The sequence below is a fragment of the Ceratotherium simum genome, chromosome 32, assembly GCF_057802395.1.
Source record: "Ceratotherium simum simum isolate JZ-2026a chromosome 32, ASM5780239v1, whole genome shotgun sequence".
Lineage (NCBI taxonomy): Eukaryota > Metazoa > Chordata > Mammalia > Perissodactyla > Rhinocerotidae > Ceratotherium > Ceratotherium simum.
Window position 1 is genome coordinate 22,366,484 of NC_141931.1, and position 20,997 is coordinate 22,387,480.

The following is a 20,997-nucleotide window of genomic DNA, read 5'->3' on the forward strand; positions in this document are numbered from 1 at the left end:
GACCTTAGACAAGTTGATTAAAATCTCTAAACCTCATTTTTTTCATCTGTGTAACAGAATTAACATGATACCTCTCTTAAAGTGTTGTGAGAATTAAATGTGATAAGGCATGTGAAGTGCTTTTCACAGTATCTGCTGCCTGGAAGTATCTTACTATCTGCCAGGCACTTAGTAAGAACACAGATATAGTTGTCACTGCTGTTGTTACTCTTGTGAATTTCTTGCTCCTGACCTTTGCCCAGTTTTCCAATGGAATACTTGTCTTTTTCTTCTTGATCAGAGGTGCCTTTTTATACAGTCTGTCATTGGTCTTTTATTTTTATTTATGGTACTTGGGATGTGTCATTATATCCCTACTATTTCGTGTTATGATCTCTACTTTTGTTGTCAGATTTGTGTTTTTGAGATACCTGGTGGTAATGAGAAAGAAGAGTGTGTATGTGTGTGTGCTTGAGCAGTAAAACTGGAGATTATTATAGTAATTAGGGCAATTGATAAGGGGGACCTGAGGCTAAATGTAGAAATGATTATTTTCATCATGTAAGAGAAATAATTTTTTTTAACTCCTGAAGTATATCTTGCACTCTTGTATTTTGTGGACAAATTACCTTAATTTTCAAAAGCCTCCTTGAATGCTATTCTCATCATCTACCCAAGTGAATGTCATCTGAAAACTTAGAGCTTTCAGTTTCAGTTTCTACTTTAATACTAATTTTCGTGAAATTAGATCCAAAATTGATTCTTGGATAAGATTTATCATATCCCCTAAGTTAATGCTATGTTAACAAATTTGCTTTCTTATGAATATCATATGTAATATTGAAATGGTTGATATGTTGATATTTCAGAGTTGTGGTTACAGATACCTAACTCATCCTTATAAGTTTATTTGATTTTGCTGGTTTGTCATTTTAGGCAGTATTGATTTATTGTACTATTTTTATTTGTTTTGTCTTAGTTTTATAATTAATTAACTTTATGGTTCTTTAAATAACAGTTCATCTAAATTTGGTCTCTCCACAGATTCGGACCAGGATGTAGCACTCAAACTTGCCCAGGAGCGAGCTGAAATAGTTGCTAAATATGACAGAGTAAGTATTCGTATTTACTCTTTGAGTAAGTTTTATTAGAAAAAACATATAAATAGAAATGGATTTGCTTTTTAGAGAGCTAAAATTACAGAAGCAGTTTGTTTGCTTCATGTGACCACTGAAGTCATCTTTTTTTTCTGACTTCATCTCCAGATTTTCTCTCCCTCCTTCCCTCTGCTCCAGCCGCTCTGGTCTCTTTGCTGTTCTTCCAGCACACCCGGCTTGCTCCTGCCTCAGGACCTTCACAGCAGCTGTGCCTTCTGCCTAGAACACTTGTATCCTGGATATCCTCAGGCCTCATTGCCTCACCTCTTTCAGATCTTTACCCAGATGCTACCTTCTTAGTGAGATCTTCTCTGACCACACTGTTTAATAGCCCCCTCTACTCCCTGGCTCTCTGTATCCCTTTCTCTTTATTATTTTTCTCTATAGCATTTATTATATCAGCATAGTTGATATTATGCTTATTTTATTTGTTGTCTGCTCTCACTCCTAGAATATAAACTCTGAGGGTAAGAATTTCTTTTGTTTCATTTACTTTTGTATTCTAAATACCTAGAACAGTTCCTGACTCATACTAGGTATTAAATAAATATTTAAATACATTAGAATACAGACTTAAATACCCATTTTATTCATAATTTATATGCTATTAAAAATTTAACATGGATCTGAAAATTTGAATTTATACATTATGTATAATCTCCATTAGCATTTTATCCTTAGATTAATTGTGGAAGCTGTTTTTTGATGTCCTAGAAAAATCACGGTTGTTGACAATTTACATGTCTCCTTATTATTGCCTTACCTCTTAAGATCTGTAGTGAGTTGTTGCAGTGATTTATGTGTCAGGTTTTATATTTATATCACTTGCCTGTAATTTCATATCTGTTATTTTTGATTATTTGTGAGAATAATAGGAGCATGAAATTACAGAAAGCCATCTGGACTACGCCCTGCTTCTAGGGAGGCATACAGACAGTACTCAACTCAACGGTTAGGTTCCCAGAGTTCATTTTTAAATTGCTTGTTTGGAACATCAGACAGTTTCCCATTATTGTGATTAAGTTTTAGTGTAGTCCATGAAAAACCCAATTAATTTATTTCACTGCTTAACTAGTTTAAAACCAATAGAACTATCATTCATTCATGTTTGCATGCCTTTTTTTTTTCCATGCAATTAATCCTTTAGTAACCAGGCTAGGTATCATGCTAGGCCTTGGGGATTCACAATACAGACATGAATTACAGCAGTCCTTGCCCATAAGATACTCATGGCCTACTCGGAGGAGAACACACAAGCAGACAGTTATAAAATATACTCAGATGGAGGGGTCTGCAAGACAGTTGGGCACTGAGTCTGAAATTGGAGGGATTGGTACAGACTGTTACATTTTGGGTTCCTGCTCTAATCAGTGCTAGTTAATAGCCTCAGAGTAGAGTGAGAAGAGCAGTTAGCTGAGGACAGAGCTCTGGGTACCCCAACAGTTAAGATAAGAGGTACCCATGAAGAAGCCATCAAAAGGAGAATTGGATAGGGCAGAAGGAGAACCAAGAGAGGATGGTGTCATGGAGGTTGAGGAATAGGGAGTGAGCAACATTGACAAATGAACTGAAAAAAATCCATTAGATAGGACTGAAGAGTGTCTACTGGATTTGACAGTGGGAGATCATTTTTGACCTTGGCAGGAATAGTGTTAAGGCTGATGTGGCTGTGAAGTAAAGTAGAGAGACAACTGGATAGCTTACTCTTCTGAGAAGTTTGGATGAAAAGGCAGAAAGTATTTTTTTACTAAGATGATACTCTAAAACTTTCAAGTTGGGCAGTTGATTCTCTCGTGGCTTTCTTATCCTCCGTGGTTCCCTCTTTCCCATTTGTCTCCTCACAGGAACCCAAGACTGATTAAGGCTTAGCCACATGTCAGCTGTTGCTGACATACAGTATCTTCCAGAGTTTGTAACTAGGCAATAGGGATTATATTGCCAAAAATAGTTTGTTTTTTAGAAAAAGTTAAGGTGGCTAATGCCTCATTTCCAATTCTTATTGTTAATACATAAAAAATAACTCTTTTTGGTCTTCTTATTTTAAGAAATTATTCAGTTTTATAAATTGCCGTTAACACCCTCCTTTGCCCCTATTATAGGGACGAGAAGGTGCAGAGATTGAACCTTGGGAGGATGCTGATTACCTGGTTTACAAAGTCACAGATAGATTTGGCTTTTTACAGTAAGTTGCACAGATTAAAACCTAACTTTTTTATTATAATGTTTCTATGGTGACCTATTATATTGATTTTCTTTATTTTTAATAGCATTGCTGTGAATAAGATTCCAGGACTGGTCCTGCAATGTGCTTTTTGTTATTAAATTCCTGGCATTTTTAACCTCTGTGATTGAAACTGAACCATAGTTAAGAATACAGTCTTTAATATTTGTTGTATTTTAGTAAGAACATTAAGTGCAGTAAATGAATTTATTAATAATTTAGCAGAATTAAATGGAAATGAATAACAATTTGTATTTCAACAATAATTATAAAACATTTCATTTTATATAAATGCATTTTAAAAATAATTAGCAATTAGAACTTTAGTGTTATGCAGCCTAAAAATGAGCAATGAAAAGAAATGCCATCGATCTTCCTAATAGTTGTAAATGTATTCGTGTTATTGCTTCCCAAAATTAATTCCATTTATCCTGAGTATGTTACATAAAGAGTTGAGAGAGGTCTAGACCACTATAAAGTGGTTAAAGTGATTTTAAAAACACCCTGCAAATGATGTGAGTCTGCCTACTTTGGTACTGGTGTTGTTTAGTCAGATTCCCACAGGCTGGAGACTTCTCTTCATCTCTATCGTTTGTTTGGTTCCATACAATTTAGTGGTTAACTTACTTCTCATTCAAATGTATTCTTTTCTAGTCTCATTTATTATAAATAGGAAAAATCCAGGGATTTTTGTTTTATGACATATGATTAAATTTTGAAGGAAAAATACAATTTCTTGTACAGGTCATAGCAACTTATAGTACTCAGACCTTGTTTTCTCCTTCTGTTCAGTTTTCTTGTATTTAGAAAGTATTTTGTTGTATCATGTTTTTACCAAGGTAAAACAAGCAAACAAACAAACAGAAACAGTTCTGGGAGTCAGAGAATGTATGTTCTTCTTGTGGCTTTGCTGGTCCCAGTTAACCATTTCATGCCTCATCTGTAAAACAAATTATTAACTGCTCTACATATCTTAGAGTATAGTTGAAATGTTGAAGAAATAAAATAGGAGAATATTATATGAAGGTCTGGACAAATATAAGGTGTTATTATTATACCTAATGACATTAGCATATCCCAGATGTTCTCCTGAGTAGTTAGAATTAGAAGACTTTGAACTTCAACAGACTAATAGAGCAGTATTTAACTATGATGAAAATACTGTTCTTAATTTAAACTCTCACTTCCACTTTTTTATGTAAATCAAACTTGGCCGAAAATGTGGCAGGAAATCAGTACACGTTCGTGTGAGTTAATGTGCAGATCTGAGTGAATGAAGTTTTGAAGGACAGTTTGAGCATTTAGCACTGTCAAGATCAGTGGGTCCCAAACTTGCCTGCACGTTAGAATCAGCTGGGAAATGTTTGTTGTGGTTTTTTTTTTTTTTTTTTTTTTTTTTTTTACAAAAAACAGATTTCTGGGTTCTATCCCAGATTTTGATTCAGAAGGTAGGATACAACTCAGCTGATTTTGATCTCCCCAAGTGTTTCTGATGGGAGTGAACCACTATAAAAAAATGTTTTTATCATAAAATGATCTAATATAGTACAAAATACATATGAAAAACCTGTGCGTTCCAAAAGTGTTCTAATAATTACCTAAATTCTCTTTTCTCGTTGAAACAGCATGAGCTACGTTCTAGCCCAGGAGCCTAGCCTGTACTTGGCAATCTAAAATTGCACTCAGTTATTTCGTGTTTTTTACCCTCTGTGCTGAGGTCCATTTGGCTCTAGTGGGAAGAAAGGCAGTCAATCATTTATCTTAATCATAGTAGCTAATATTTATTGAGCACTTCCTGTGTGTCAGGCACTGTTCTAAGCTCTTTACATGGATTAATTCATTTATTCGTCTCAAAAACTCTTTGGGATAGGTACTCTTTCTATCTTTTTTTTAGATGAAACTGAAGCGCAAAGAGGTCAAGCAACTTGCCCCAGTTGTGCTGGCAGTAAGTGTCAGATCTAGGATGTGGACCTTGGCAGTCTTACAGCAGAGCCAGTGTCCTGAACTGCTGTATTATATTGCCTGGTACTGCTCTCCTGTATTTTTAATAAGAGAAACATAGAAGAAGCACTTTGAAATGCCTAGAAGGAAAATTAATGGGGAAAACAGAGTGCCTAAGGAGAAGGATACTGTTTGAAATGATCACTCTGCTGAGGTATACCAGATAGCTAAGCTCACCACTTTTAAAATGAAACTGATTGGTACTAGTTCTCATACTGTCGCACTGGTTTTTTCTTTGCTCCATGATGCAGTCCTAAAGCAGGCAGCACAAATGGAAATAATGAAGCATAGAAATGGATTTTAGTGTAATGTTAGGCTTTATTAAATTTCACTGAAGTCATTGATTTTGTTACAATGCTTCATTTAAGTAAAACATTTTCTCTTGAGGTTGCTGCTGGTGCCTTTTATTGCTTGTCACTGTAGACTGGAGTTCTTTGAGCTATTGAGTAAAGTCCCTTGGCCTAGGCGTTTAGATGCTGCTCCCTCTCACACCTTGATCAAAAGAGCATTTCTTTCTGCCATCTTAGTTCTTTGCAATTTTTGATTGGTTCTGCAATGAAATTGTGTTTTAAGTGTCAATGTCAATCCAATACTAATGGCAAAAAGTAACTTCGTAGCCTTCTCTGAAGGCTACTGACTTCATATCTAATTACAGTTTTAGTAACTTAAATTAATTGTTATATGAAGAAGGATGACAGTACAGGACTAACTTAGTTTTATAACAGATTTCACAATAAATATAAAAACTGTTGCTAAACCATCCTGGCTTGGTGCTGGAACAGGAATATCTTTATTTAGTACTCAGAAATGGGGAGTTACCCCCAGTGAGAATGCCGGTAATGGAGTTATGCCTGGAAAATGGAGAAATCAGGCTTATTTAAGGAGTTAGAGAACTTTCAACATTTTTATCAAAAATAGTCACTGCTAGTCTGCTCAACAAAGAATGCTTGGTATTTGGATAATGACAGATAATGTTTTTAGGTCACAAGTTATTAATAGAGAATTAGAAGGAAATCATACCAAAAATAAAGATAAAATTAAAACCAAGCTTCAGATTTTCAACTATTTATCAAAATGTGTGTATTTATAAAATTTAGCAGATTATCTGTAGTTTACTATGACTATATAAATATTTGAAAGCCAGAATAAAGGTGTTTTTGTTTTTAAAGAATATCTGTTTTGGTGACAAGGGCTTGAGACAGAACTCTTTCTACCCATCTAATAATTTTGACTAGAGTAAATCTAAACTTAGACAAAATTTACTACAAAAACAGAAATAAAATTTAGTCAATATATTCAACTTACTAATTTTAACAGGTTAAGTTTTAAGTTTCCAAATGAAAGTTTATCTCACAGTTACAGAAATAATCCACCTGAGCTATTGAAAAATTATAGGTCCATATACTCTAATTAGTAATTCTAAGTTTAATAACAGTTGAAAAAAATAAATCCAGTTAAAGTCCCCCTCTTTCTAGGGATGACTATGTTGTTGTTGTTTTTACTTACTGTGTTTCCATGAGGCATAGCTTCTTGCTGTCAGCTTATTGTTTTCTTTAAGAAGTCTCTAAGTGCCTCATTCCCTTAGAGGACAAACCTTCGTTTTCTAAAGCAGGGGTAGGCAACATAAAGCAGGAGTTTTGTAAAGCAGGAGTAGGCTCTTTCTATAAAGAGGCAGATAGTAAATATTTTTGGCTTCGTGGACCCTGTGGTCTTTGTCACAGCTATTCAGCTCAACCTTTGTAGCATAAAAATAACCACATACAACACATAAATGAATAAGTGTAGCAGTGTTCCCATAAAACTTTATTTACAAAAACAGGCAGTGGGCCAGATTTGATCTATGGGTTGTAGTTTGCTGACCTAAAGGAATACTCTTCGCTCACCCAGATTTTGGTCCTTCCTTTCTTCTACTTGAAGGATATTTAGGTGGCAAGGTGAAGATGCATACATGCATACAGGTGTACGTTCATCCTTCCCTTCATACATTCATTCAGCAGTGTTGGTGCACTCCTTCAACATGCCAGCCACTGTGCCTGAGGCTGGTACAGAGCTTTACATGTGTGTTCTAGACATTGTGTGTGGCTCTTAAGGCAGCAATCCCCTGCTTTTTCCTTGGAAGGCTGTGAAAATTAATGTATGCCAACACAGAGATTTGAGGAGGAAAAGTTCTTTGAAGATGAGTACTGTACACACAGCAGATTTTGTATAAAAAGTTTTAGGTATGGAGCAATAATGCAAGAAAATCCATATAGGAAAACTTGACTGCGTTCTTGCTCTGTCATCCATCTGTCAAGTGTCAATGCTTTTTACAAAATTCAACATCCATTCATGTAGAAACTGTCAATAAAATGGGTGTAGAAGGAATGTACCTCAACATAATAAAGGCCATATACGACAAGCCCACAGCTAACATCATACTCAATGGTGAAAACTGAAAGCTTTTCCCCTAAGATCAGGAACAAGAATGGGGATGCCCACTCTTGCAACTTTTATTCAACGTAGTACTGGAAGTCCTAGCCAGAGCAAGAAAAAGAAATAAAAGGCTTCCAAGTTGGAAGGGAAGGAGTAAAACTGTCTCTATTTGCAGATAATATGATCTTATATATAGACTCCACAAAAAACTGTTAGAACTGATAAACAAATTCAATCAAGTTGCAGATACAAAATCAATATACAAAAGTCAGTTGCGTTTCTATACACTAGTAACAAACTATCGGAAAGAGAAGTTAAGAAAACAGTCCCATTTACAATTGCATCAAAAAGAATAAAATACCTGGGAATCAATTTAACCAAGGAGGACTATAAGACATTGGTGAAAGAAATGGAAGAAGACACAAATAAATGGAAAGATATTCTGTGCTCATGGATTGGAAGAACTAATATTGTTATAGTGTTCATACTACCCAAAGTGATCTACAGATTCAGTGCAAGTCCTATCAAAATTCCAGTGGCATGTTTCACAGAAATAGAACAAACAATCCTAGAATTTGTATGGAACCACAAAAGACCCTGAATAGCCCAAGCAATTCTGAGCAAGAAGAACAAAGCTGGAGGCATCACATTTCTTGATTTCAAACTGTATTACAAAGCTGTAGTAATCAGAACAGTATGGTATTGGCATAAAAACAGACACATAGATCAATGGAACAGAATAGAGAGCCCATAAATAAACCCACACATGTATGGTCAATTAATTTATGACAAAGGAGCCAAAAATATACAATGAGGAAAGGATAGTCTGATCAAAAAATGGTTTTGGGAAAATGGGGCAGCCATCTGCAAAAGAATGAAACTGGACCACTATCTTATACCATACACAAAAGTCAACTCAAAATGGATTAAAGATTGAACATAAGACCTGAAACCACAAAACTCCTAAAAGAAAACATAGGTGGTAAGCACCTTGACGTCAGTCTTGGCAATGATTTTTTGGATTTGACAACAAAAGCAAAGGCAACAAAAGCAAAAATAAACAAGTGGGACTACATCAAACTAAAAAGCTTCTGCACAGCAAAGGAAACCAGCAACAAAATGAAAAGACAACCTACGGAGTGGGAGAAAATATTTGCAAAGCATATATCTGATAAGGGGTTAATAACCAAAATATGTAAAGAACTCATACAATTCAATAGCAAAAAAGCAAATAATCCAATTTAAAAATAGGCAGAGGATCTGAGTAGGTGTTTCTCAAAGAAGACATACAGATGGCCAACAGGTACATGAAAAGGTGCTCAACATCACTAAAATCATCAGGGAAATGTAAATCAAATCCACAGTGAGATATTGCCTCACACCTGTTAGAATGGCTATCATCAAAAAGACTAGAAATAACAAGTGTTGGCAAGGATGCGGAGAAAAGGGAACCCTTGTGCGCTGTTGCTGGGAATATAAGTTGGTGCAGACACTGTGGAATATAGTATTGTGATTCCTCAAAAAATTAAAAATAGAACTGCCATATGATCCAGCAATTCCACTTCTGGGTATTCATCCAAAGGAAATGAAATCACTATCTTGAAAAGGTATCTGCACCCCCATATTCACTGCAGTATTATTTACAATAGCCAAGACATGGAAACAACCTAAGTGTCCATCGACAGATGAGTGGATAAAGAAAATGCCATAAACATACACACACGTGTGTGCAATAGAATATTATTCAGCCATAAAAAATAAGGAAATCCTGCCATTTACGACACCATGGATGGACTTGAGGGCATTATGTTAAGTGATATAAGTCAGACAGAGAAAGACAAATACTATATGGTGTCACTTATATGTGGAATCTAAAAAAAAAAACAACTCATCGATACAGAGAAAAGATTGATGGTTGCCAGAGGTGGGGGGTGAGGGAAATGGGTGAATGGGTTCAAAAGGTACAAATTTCCAATTATAAGATAAATAAGTCCTAAATAAGTACAGCGTGGTGACTATAGTTAACAAAACTGTATTGTATATTTGAAAGTTCCTAAGGGAGTAGATCTTAAAAGTTATCATCACAAGGAAAAAACCAAAAAATTTGTAACTATGTGTGGTGATGGATGTTAACTAAACTTAATGTAATCATTTTGCAATATACACATATATCAAATCATGTTATATATCTAAAACGAATACATTTTTATATGTCAATTATATATCAATTTAAAAATAAAATAAATGCACATTAAAAAAAGGCTTAGATAGTAGGAGTTCGATAACTATTTGGGGATCATGATGGGGAGCTACTTAGGCAGCCAGATCCTGGTGGGGTTGTGACAATGCAAAAGGAAATGATGTAAAATATAGGTCTGGAGGGAAATCCAAGACCAAGTTTGTCTACTCCAGGATTTTGCCTAGGGCTGACCTTGGTGGTACATGTATTCCTGCATCCCTCTCTCTCAGGGTTTTCCACAGCATGGCTTGAGGTTAAGGTGGCGTGGGGTGCTGTGTGCAGTCCTGTCTTGAATTTCCCAAAGCAGTTCATTCTGTAGGACCTGCCCACCACAGGCCATGTAGCCTGAGCAGATGATCAGCATCGTTCCACAGACAAGTACAAAACTTGGTTCTGATTCAGTGTTGAAAGTAGGCATGATTAAGTCTTTTAGTCTTGTTTAGTAAATAGGAGGACACCAAAGAAATGTACCCAGCAACTTCAAAGAACTTGTCTTGTGGTTGGCACTTCATCTGCAGTTAGGAATGTTCAAATAAACAGTTGTCAGGATCAGCTCAAATCAACTGTACAAAAGGTTTCTCAGAAGCCCAGGGCAGCCCGCTCGCCCCAGAAATACTATTCCTGGTGCACACAAAAGGTGCCAGATGTTCTTATTATTTCAAGGTGTCCCTGCAGACCTGATCACCTGGGAAGTACATTCCAGTGGTGTTGACAAGCCCTCTTCTGCCAGTAAATGAAGAATTGGATAGGTGCACTTTGAAACCAGAAGTTATATCCTGTACCATTTGTACGTCATTGGCCCTAGTAATCAGCATTACAAATTAGCAGGGAAATTTAGACTAAGAGTATAATGAAAACTATAAAAAAAAAAAAACCAAGGTGTCACATTCAATAAAGGTGAGTGGACATTTTACATTTAAAAAAAAAGGACTTTTTATTTTTGATCGTCAAAGTTTATTTTCTTCTTGAGAATTGGCTTTTCAGCCTTTTCCTCATATATTCCAGCATAGTTTGAAGATCTTGTCTACCTTAGTTTGAACCCACTGGGTTAGATAGTGCTGAATATCTCTATATTAGGCTAAGTGACTGTGACTAAGTGAAAATGTTAGTTTTCTTATCTGTGAAATGAGGGGTTTGGAGTATGTCTCTAAGATCTCTTTTGACTGTTACACTTTCTTGTCAGTTCCATTGCTGTAGCTTCATCGTTCACGTAAGGACTCTTCAGAGTAGCGGAAGAGTGCCTTTCAATACTGAGCTCTTGAATACTGATGTATTGGACTCTTGAAAGTGGTGTTACTTGGTCTCAAGAGAAACTAAGGCAAGAATATGTACATGTCATTGCCAGAACATCAATATTACCAAGATAGCAACTCCAAGCACATAACTTTGTTTACGAATAGCACATTGTTTTTATATTACTGAGTTAATACAAGAGTCTCAGAATATTTTGTATTAGAGGTGATACCACAAAATTACTGTATCAGAGAAATGAATTTGATCTCCTATTATGTATTTTAGAAAAATCATCCCCATTGAAGTTTTGGCAAATGAAGCTTTCCTTATTTACAGAATAAAAGTTGGAGTTTCTTTTTAATTCGTCAATCTATTGGAGGCAGTTTTTTTCAACAATCATTTATGATAGGCCATCATTTGAGGCAGAGAGTGGAGGTGATGGTCTGGAGTAGAGGTTGGCGAACTATAGCCTCAGGTCAAATCCAGTTCTCTACCTGTTTGTAGAAGTTCTTTGGGAACAAAACCACACTCAGTTTACGTATTGTCTGTGTCTGCTCTCACAATACAACATCAGAGTTGAGTAATTATGAGAAAGACTGTATGGTCCACAAGCTTAAAACATTTACCATTTAAATATTTACCTTTGCAGAAAAATGTTGTTGACTCCTGGTCTAGAGCAGTGTTGTCGAGTAGAACTTTCTGCGGTGGTGGAAATGTTATTTCTGTTTCCGCACGGTTCAGTACGGTAGCCTCTATCTGCTGTTGTGCACTGGAGCTGTGGCTAGTGAGGCTAACTGAATTTTTAATTTTATTTAATTTTGATTTACATTTAAAATTAAGTAGCCACATGTGGCTAGAGATGACTGTTTTAGACAGTGCAGGTGTAGAGATTTGAAGATGGGGGACATTGTGGTTACAGAATAGCTAATTGTTATATATTAAATTGGATGGAATGGAAGCTTATGTAACTCGTGTGATGACAGATAAATGCTTGTACATAATATGTTCCTATAGGTTTACAATTTTTTAAAAGTTTGCTGTGATTTCAGCTGTTTCACATGTACTGTTTTTCCTCTGCAGTGAGGAGGAGCTCCCATATCATAATGCAGCTATGGAACGGGTAAGTCCAACTCTGCATTTATTTATAGTTACTGGTGAATTACGTTTATCAGATGAATAAAATCTGCCACCTTTGTGATTTTGAGTGCCATATTATACATGTAAAGGGGGAAGTCGTTGTTAGAATTTGACCCCAAGTATATCACTGTAAGAAAGTAATTAAATTAATGGTGAAATAATTTTAGATTTTATGGGACTTCTGATAGACACTTGAGTAAAAGGAAAGGTAGCAGTTATCAGAGACCTGCATTCTAAACAGGTAGTTCTCATCTAGGAGTTCTTCAGAACATAGAGCGGTTTAAGAGCACTGTTGCTGGGGACCCACCTCACCCTGTTAGGTCAGACTCTGACCAGGAGCTGAGGAAGCTAATTTGTAAAAAGCTTCACAAGTGATTCTCATGTGCCTGTGGCTAGTAAAGCACTGTTCTAGACCAGTGGCTCTTTGGAACATAGCTGTTCCAGGAGGTTTTCATCAAATTTACCACCACCACCACCAACAAACATTTGCTGTAGTCAAATAAATATGTTAACTTTTTAAGGATGTAGAGAAGTCTTACCTGTCACTTTTTTTGATAACTCAGTGTGTTTCCCCTTTCTTCATTACACTTGGCTAGGGAGCTGGTTCCATAGCTGGGTGTGCATGAAATGTCAGTAGGGACTTTTCAAGTAGGAATGTTTTCAAGTTGGTCAGAATCTCCCTCCCCTTCTTCATCTTTTCTGTACCAACAATGAATTGTAGAATGAAAGAGAGGCTATTGATTGGGATTATTCTCAATTTGTTTATGTTTGATGGGGGAAGGAGGCTGAGTTTCAGATAATGGAGGTAAAATTGGAAATTGAAACATATTTCAGAAAATCTTTATAAAATAAAAATTTTATGAAAATAAAAACTGTAGCATAACTTTGAGCTGTAGACAAAATTTCCGTTTTCCAAATACAGAGATCCCTGTAGGTACTTCCTGCAGTTGAATTCTCTCGTGACTGCCTGATTCTCTCTCAGTATCCTAACCTTGATGTTTTGTTGAAGGGATTCCTTTCTTTTCATAGCTACATTATTGCCTAGCAACTGTGTTAAGCACTGGACTATGTACTGCCTAGAATATTGAGATCAAATAAGACAGAGTTTCTGCATTTGTGACGCTCGCTGTCTGTCCAGTGACTAGAGGAAGATCAAGTGAGACAATAGGTGGGAGATTATTGGTGGCTTTCAGGAGCCTAGTCTTAGTGAGATGAGTTGGTAGTACTGGTGCTGGGGAAGGCAGACCCCTGTGGCTAAGGAATGAATGAAAGAAAGTGACAAAAACAGCGAGCACTTTCTAAATTCTGCCTCTGGTGAACTTGTGTCAGTCCACTTTGAAACAGGAACGGAAGGCTTTGTTTCCACGCTCTGACCCCTCTCTCTTGTCTGGTGCCCTGGCCTCAGGGACCCTTGGCCCCCCTGGTACCACCACTGTTTCATTATCCCTCCCCATGCTTGTTTGTGCCTTCAGTCCCCTCTCTAATTCTAGGTTGGTACAGTCACTCACATACACCTTCACCTCCCTCGCCTCTCTTACTTCTAGGCTAACCAATGACCCTAGTTAAAGCCAACTTCCTGCCTCTGCGGTGCCTGCAGCTGCATGGTGAAGTACAAGTAGGAGACTCACAACCAGGCCGACTGCTTTTACTTTACATTCATGATCACAGACCTCAGTTGGAGCGTTACTGCTGCCTGGAAATCATACTGTTCCTGCCTAGTGAATTTCTGCTTCCATTTTAACTATTGGAAGCCTCTCTGCCCTCCTTAAACCTCCAGCACCTCCTTCTCCCTCCTGTCTCAGCTGGTGTTCTTGCTTCTTGTTTCTTATAAGAAAATAGCAGCAGTCAGAAGAGAACTTGCACGAGCTTCCACAGCCACACCCACCCCCATCCTCACCTGTGCCTAGGTGCTCTAATTTCTGTGAGCATGTGTGTTGCTCATGCAGGGACATCACTAGAGCTAGTCTTCCCTCTCTCCTGAACTCGCTCTCCCTCTACTTGATTGTTCCCACCAGAATAAAGTCTATTATTATTCCCACTAAAAAAAAAAACAAACGCCAATCTTCTTTTGACCCCATTTTCTCCTCAGCTACTGCCCTGATTCTCTGTGGCCCTTACAGTAAAACTCCTTGAAAGAGGCATCAATATTCTCTTTTCCATTTCTTGCGTACAGTTCTTTGTTGTGTCCATTCCAGTCAGAGTTAACTCCCCACCCTGACGCCCTACCCTATTGCCATTATCAGGGTCTCTGGTCCCTCTGCACTGTTACATCACGTGGTCAATTCTCAGTGGACCTCCCGGCAGCGTTTGACGTGGCTGGTTACTGTTTCTTTCTTACACATCCTCTTTCCTTGGCCTTCAGAACTCCATACTCTGCATATTCTTTTTTCCTCACTGGCTGCTCTTTCTCATTTTGCTCTGCTTGTTCCTTCTCATCTCCATGATCTCTACACTGTGGGGTGCTCCGTGGCCCAGGCCTGGAACTTCTCTTTCCTAGCTGTGTTACTTCCTTGGTAATATCAGCTAGTCTTTTGTCTTTAGGTGTCAATAGTGTGTTGGTGACCTGGCTCCCTGAATCCCAGACTTGTATGTCCTTGTATATGTATTTCAATGTCTAGACTTAGATATCTGACTTACTTTACTTACTTAGGTATCTAATAAAGGTCCCAAAGGGAGTTTCTGTTATTCTCTTCAAATCCATTCTATTAACAAACTTCCCTATTTCAGTAAATGGGAACTACTTCTAGTTGATCCATCTCGAAACTTCTGAGTTATCTTTGACTTGCTTCCTTTCATGCTCCACATTTCGTCTGTCAGCAGTCCTGTGAGCTCTGCCTTCAGAATGTAGTCAGAATCTGAGGACTTCTCACCACCTCCACTTCTGCCGCCCGGTCCCCTGTAGTCTCTCTTCTGGAGCTTCCAACTTCCTGCTTCTGCCATTGGTGCCACAGTCTGTCTATTCACCAGAAGAGCCAGAACGATCCTGTTAAAATGAGTAAGATTGTGTCCCTCTCTGATCGGAACATTGTGGTGGCTCCCCATCTTATCCACAGGAAAAGGGAAAGTCCTTAGAATGACCTCAAAGCCCTGTATGACCTGGTTTCTGTTAAGTGTCTCATCTCATTTCCTACGGCCTTCTGTCGTTCACTCACTGGCCTCCTCTGTATTTCTTGAGCATGCCTGCCGTATTCTCTCTTTCAGGCTTTTTGCACTGGCTGCTTCCGCTCCTGGGGTGCTCTTCCCCCTGACAGCTACAGGGTGCAGTCCCTCATCTCCTTCAGGTGTTGACTCAAATGTCGCCTTCAGAGTAAGACCCTCCCTGGCAATCGTATCTAAAGTAGGGAACTCCCTTTCCCACACACACATGCTAATTATCCCCTCCTTCCTTTATTTTTCTCCAGCACTTAACACTGTTTTACTTGTATCTTTATCTTGTCTGTTTCCTCACTAGGATGTAATCTCTCTGAGGGAGGTTTTATCTGCTTTGTTCACTGTTGTATCCCCAGAACCTAGAGCAGCACATATATATGCTCAATAGATGGTGCCTGAATGACCAAATGAGTGTAATGACTACTCTATAGCACTAAATATGTTGATTTAAAGATTGGCAGAGATTGTCCTTTCAAATGTTACAATATCCTTTATTTGAGAAAGTAGGATGGGAAGAGTTGGAAGGTATCTTCTAACAAAAGATATCTATATTTGGAAAAAGAAAAATCTGGCAACCCAGTATCGACTTTTCTCTCCAATGCCCCCGTCCTCCCCCTGTTTTTAAAAATAATTTCCTGGTCCAGAAAATCCAAGTCTGGGAACCAGTGATATAGATGATTTAAGAAATGTTACAGTGAAGAAAAGAATATGAGACAAAAGCTAGTGGAGGATGCATGCTTTAGGGAGGTTATTTGTTTTTAAATTTTTATTTGTTTTTTTTTTTTGTCAGGAAGATCAGCCCTGAGCTAACATCCATGCTAATCCTCCTCTTTTTGCTGAGGAAGACCGGCTCTGAGCTAACATCTATTGCCAATCCTCCTCCTTTTTTTTCCCCAAAGCCCCAGTAGATAGTTGTATGTCATAGTTGCACATCCTTCTAGTTTCTATATGTGGGACGCGGCCTCAGCATGGCGGGAGAAGTGGTGTGTCGGTGCGCGCCCAGGATTAGAACCCGGGCTGCCAGTAGCGGAGCGCGTGTGCTTAACCGCTAAGCCACGGGGCCGGCCCTTTTTATTTGTTTTTTGAGAGACTTGCTGTACAATAAAAGGCCTCCTATGCAGTACAATTAAGGTTATAATTAATTGGTTGTTTACTCCAAAGAGGTTAATATAATAGGAAATCGCTAAAAAATGACCTAGGCACACCTTCATAATTTAACATAGGACGTCATTTTATATTCATTGGTCAGTCTATTACTGGGAGAGGGGCAGGGTTCTGAGGCTGCTGATAGAGATTCCATTATGCCTTTCGTACATAAACTGCATTCATGTTGCATGACCTGCCTTTTACAGTTTTGATTTCTTTAAAGTGGAATGAGAACTTGAGACATGTGCAAAGCAGTCTGAGGCAAGAAACCTTTTAGTTTATCAAGATTTCTCCCAATTTTTCTAGTTTAAGTTTAGTTCATGTATTCTTCAGTGACTACCTAGTCCTAATGGCCAAGCTCTGACATTTCTAGGAAAGTAATAAAAAATTCTACATGTAGCTTCATTGAATAAAATAAATGGAAATGATAGCCTAGCTGAAGTCTACAAGTGTTTATTAATCTTTTTGTTTGTTTGTTTATTGCAGTAACATTGGTTTATAACGTTGTATAAGTTTCAGGTGTACGTCATTATACTTCTGTTTCTGCAAGGATTACATCATGTTCTCATGTTCACCACCCAAATACTAATTACAATCTATCACCACACATGTGCCTAATTATCCCTTTCACCCTCCTCCCTCCCCCCTTCTCCTCTGGTAACCACCAGTCCAATCTCTGTCTCTATGTGTTTGTTTGTTGTTGTTATTATTTACTACTTAATGAGTGAGATCATAGGGTATTTGACCTTCTCTCTCTGACTTATTTCACTTTGCATAATACCCTCAATGTCCATCCATGTTGTTGCAAATGGCTGGATTTCATCGTTTCTTATGGCTGAGTAGTATTCCATTGTGTATATATACTACACCTTCTTTATCCATTCGTCCCTTGATGGGCACTTAGGTTGCTTCCAAGTCTTGGCTATTGTGAATAACACTGCAGTGAACAGAGGGGTGCTCCCAATCTCCTGAAGTGGACCCAGTCTCTCCAAGATGGGAGCCCCACACACGCCACCCGCTCCTTGCACACGCCTGCCCCACAGAGGTGGACCCACTCATGAGGCTGTGGAGAATCCAGGCAGCTCACTTAGCAGGCCCTTAGTTGCCCGAGGGCTTGTTGTTGGGTGGGGCCAGTCCGTAGGGTGGACTGCCTGCCCTGGCTGAGCTGGATTAAATCTGTGCTCTAGTGGTAGGGGCAGACCCTGGGCTAGCAGGCCCCAGGGAGAACTCCAGTGGTGTTTGCCAGTGTCTGTGTCAGCACGCCCACACCAGGCCACAACAATGGCTGCTGCCAATGTCCCAGTCCCTGGAGAGGTCTCACCTTGCACAGAGATGCACTCAGAGCCTATCAGGTGAGTCTCTTTTCACCAAAGCACTGTGCATCTTTCTTTCTGGTGATTTTAGGTTGCTTTCTGAAACGGCTGAGTTTGTGCGTGGGCCCTTTAAGAGCCGGCTTTAATTTCTTTGTGAACCAGCTTTTCTGGGGGTATTCCCCAATGTTTTAGTAGCGAGCAAAATCAGATATTATGCCACTTGTCTTGATTGTGCTGGGTCCAAAAAATGCCTACAGTGGAAGCGCTGCCCGGCTCAGGACCCCCACTCCTCCAGGGAGGCCTGCGTACCTTTGGGCTGCTCCCGGGCGGCCGTGAAGCACTGCAGCTTGTGAAGGTAGCGTTTTTTCTCTCCAGAAGGGAATTTCTGTGTCTTCCACCTCAATTAGGATTGTCATTTGTTGCAGGAGTTCCTCTTATCCAGTTTTCACTTGTCTCTCGGGTAATTTTTCCACAAGTAGTTGTAAATTGGCTGTGTCCGTGGGAGGAGGTGAGTTCGGAGTCTGCCTACGCTGCCATCTTGACTTCTCCGTGTTTATTAATCTTTACAAAGCATACGCTTGAAGCATGCACTTACTGCTGTTTGGGAAGACTTGTACACTAAGGCATGGTCAGATAATCATGGCTTTTGTTCCAGCTTTGTTTTACATAAGGCAGTTCTCTGTTTAAATTAGGGAGTGTGACAGCAGTCCCTCATAAGAGGATTAGTGTTGATGCTTGCGGAGTGCTTCGAATTCCCCCAAACAGGCACTCAAACAAATAAACAAACACACTTATTATATTTACTCTGCAGAGAACAATATTAATAATGGATTATATTGTTTCTTTGAGCTTATTGATGTTTTTAATAAGGAGGAAAGGATATGTAAAAACTATGAATTTTCATGCATTCAGCTTTCCTTTATGTAATGCAATATTTTGCATGGCTTATGGAATATTGGAGCCTATACATATCTTTAAAAACTACATATTAATTCTATGTGGTTTGAAATCCTACTCAAAATACGTGACCCGTAGACTTTTCAATGTCGTTATTCTGTCAAAACAGGACTCGTTCCTTCTTGTACTTCTTATCCTCTCCTGACCTCTGCTGGTGAGGTCTAGGCGTGCGTGACTCCGGCCAACTCCATTCTCAGTCATGCATCCTAACATTCAAATAGCAGAAACAAAAAGGCATCTGAAGATGTGAACTTCAGTAAAGTTCTAAGATTTTTTATTCTAGAAGAGAAGGCTATTTAATGTCCATCCACGCATTATGTATGTTTAGGCTTTACTATCTGGATTACTCATCATATTAATAGTGGAAGGAGCCTTGGATAGAAGATAAGTTAATACCATGTGGGTGATTCAACAGTTGTTAAGTACTTAATGTTCAACTGGTCTTGCATAGGGTTAAAAATACGATCTCAGATCACTAGAGTTTGAGAGGCAACAAAGAATATATTGGTCCTAGTTTTAGTCTTTACACCCTCCTTGCCCCAAGAGGAGGGGCCAGTCCTGACTCAGAGGGGGCATCACTTAAGACAATCGGGTATCAGATTGCAGACTTCAAGCAAAAGTTTAGTCCTTTCCTGAAAACAGCTCCTGGGAAGAAAAGTACACAACAGTATACCGTTTACATAGTCAGTGGAGGTAATGGAGAGAGAGCACAGGGAAAATAGGATAGAGATTAAGACCTCTGCATCATTTTCCTTTTGATATATGTTGTTCTGACATTCCCAGGGGGGTGGAATTTTCTTATACTGCGATGTCCTATATGATTTTAAAAATTGCAATGATAAGCACATCTAGTTTCCAGATCTTAGTTTTTAATACCTTTCCCCGTTAAAAAGAACCACTGTTTCTTAAAGAAATGGCTGATCTAGGTCTAGGGTAGAAAAAGTATAAAGTGAGCCTGAATTATTTTGTGCCAGATAGGGGATGTCTAAAGGATCCACTTGAAGGGGAAAATCTCTAACTAGATAGGAGGCAGTCTGGCGAAATTTGGGACAATTTGAGCTTCAAAAAGAATAATGATGATAATGGATTATAACACATTGAATAAAATAGTCCTTATATTCTGTAGTGATATTAAAAGGGGGAGGGGCTAGAAAGGAAAAACTATTTAAAAGAAAAATGTCAGTTAATAATATAGAAGGAATCATAGAATTAGGGGAAAAAACTCACCTTTACCATCATCAAAATCAGAATTGATAGGGATTATCAGTGGAGATAAGATCACTGAGTGGAGTTGTTATGGAACAGGATGTTCACACTGTCTCAAAGTATACCACACATTATTAGTTACAAAAGGGAATTTCTCTATTAGTTAATGCAGAAATTGGGCACATACCACTTAACCAAGGGATCTAATGTTACGTCATTGATAATGGTACAGGTTGACACGGTATGTCTCTGGATGTGATGCCATGGGAAGGACACGACGTCATCTGTGTAATATTCCTGCCAAAATCTAGGGGAAACAATTAGACAGAGCCAAACAGTGTGGGCTGGACTTTTCAAATATGTCAGTGTCATGAAAGTCAAAAAAGGCCGGGGGGCTGTTCTGGAGTACAGGGACCTAAAGAGATGTGCCAGTGGAGGCTGCGCATGATCCGTGATCGGACTCGAAGTCTCCTGCCCACCAACCCAAAGAAAACAGCTGTAAAGAGCACTTTGGGGACAGTGGGAATTTGGTATATGAAGTGTTTATTACAAAATAATGAACCAATTTTAGATTTCTTGGGTGTAATAGTGGTACTGTGATTATGTAGGATAATGTGTCTTGTTCTTAGGTGATATATACTTGAAATATTTGGAGATGAGGTGCTCATGATGTCTGTGATTTTCTAATAGATGAGCCAAAAAAAAAAAAAAACCAATATAAATAGATGAAAGCCAGCAAAATGTTAATAATTGGTGGATTTTGGTGAAGCATATATAAGTATACAGGGCACTGTTCTTCCAGCTTTTCTATAAGTTTGAAATATTTCACAGTAAAAGTTGGGAGAA

At 38.4% G+C, this 20,997-nt stretch overlaps 1 protein-coding gene across 4 annotated transcripts in view; it reads left to right on the forward strand.

The window, feature by feature from the left end:
• The window catches only part of USP6NL (USP6 N-terminal like), a 167,664-nt gene that overhangs the window by 90,513 nt on the left and 56,154 nt on the right, over positions 1-20,997 (forward strand). For all 4 annotated transcript variants that reach the window (XM_087420834.1, XM_087420832.1, XM_087420833.1 and 1 more), the window contains 3 exons: positions 1,024-1,091; positions 3,236-3,318; positions 12,323-12,362. In XM_087420834.1, the coding sequence (XP_087276960.1) occupies positions 1,024-1,091; positions 3,236-3,318; positions 12,323-12,362 (191 nt within the window). The remainder of the gene's footprint in view (positions 1-1,023; positions 1,092-3,235; positions 3,319-12,322; positions 12,363-20,997) is intronic.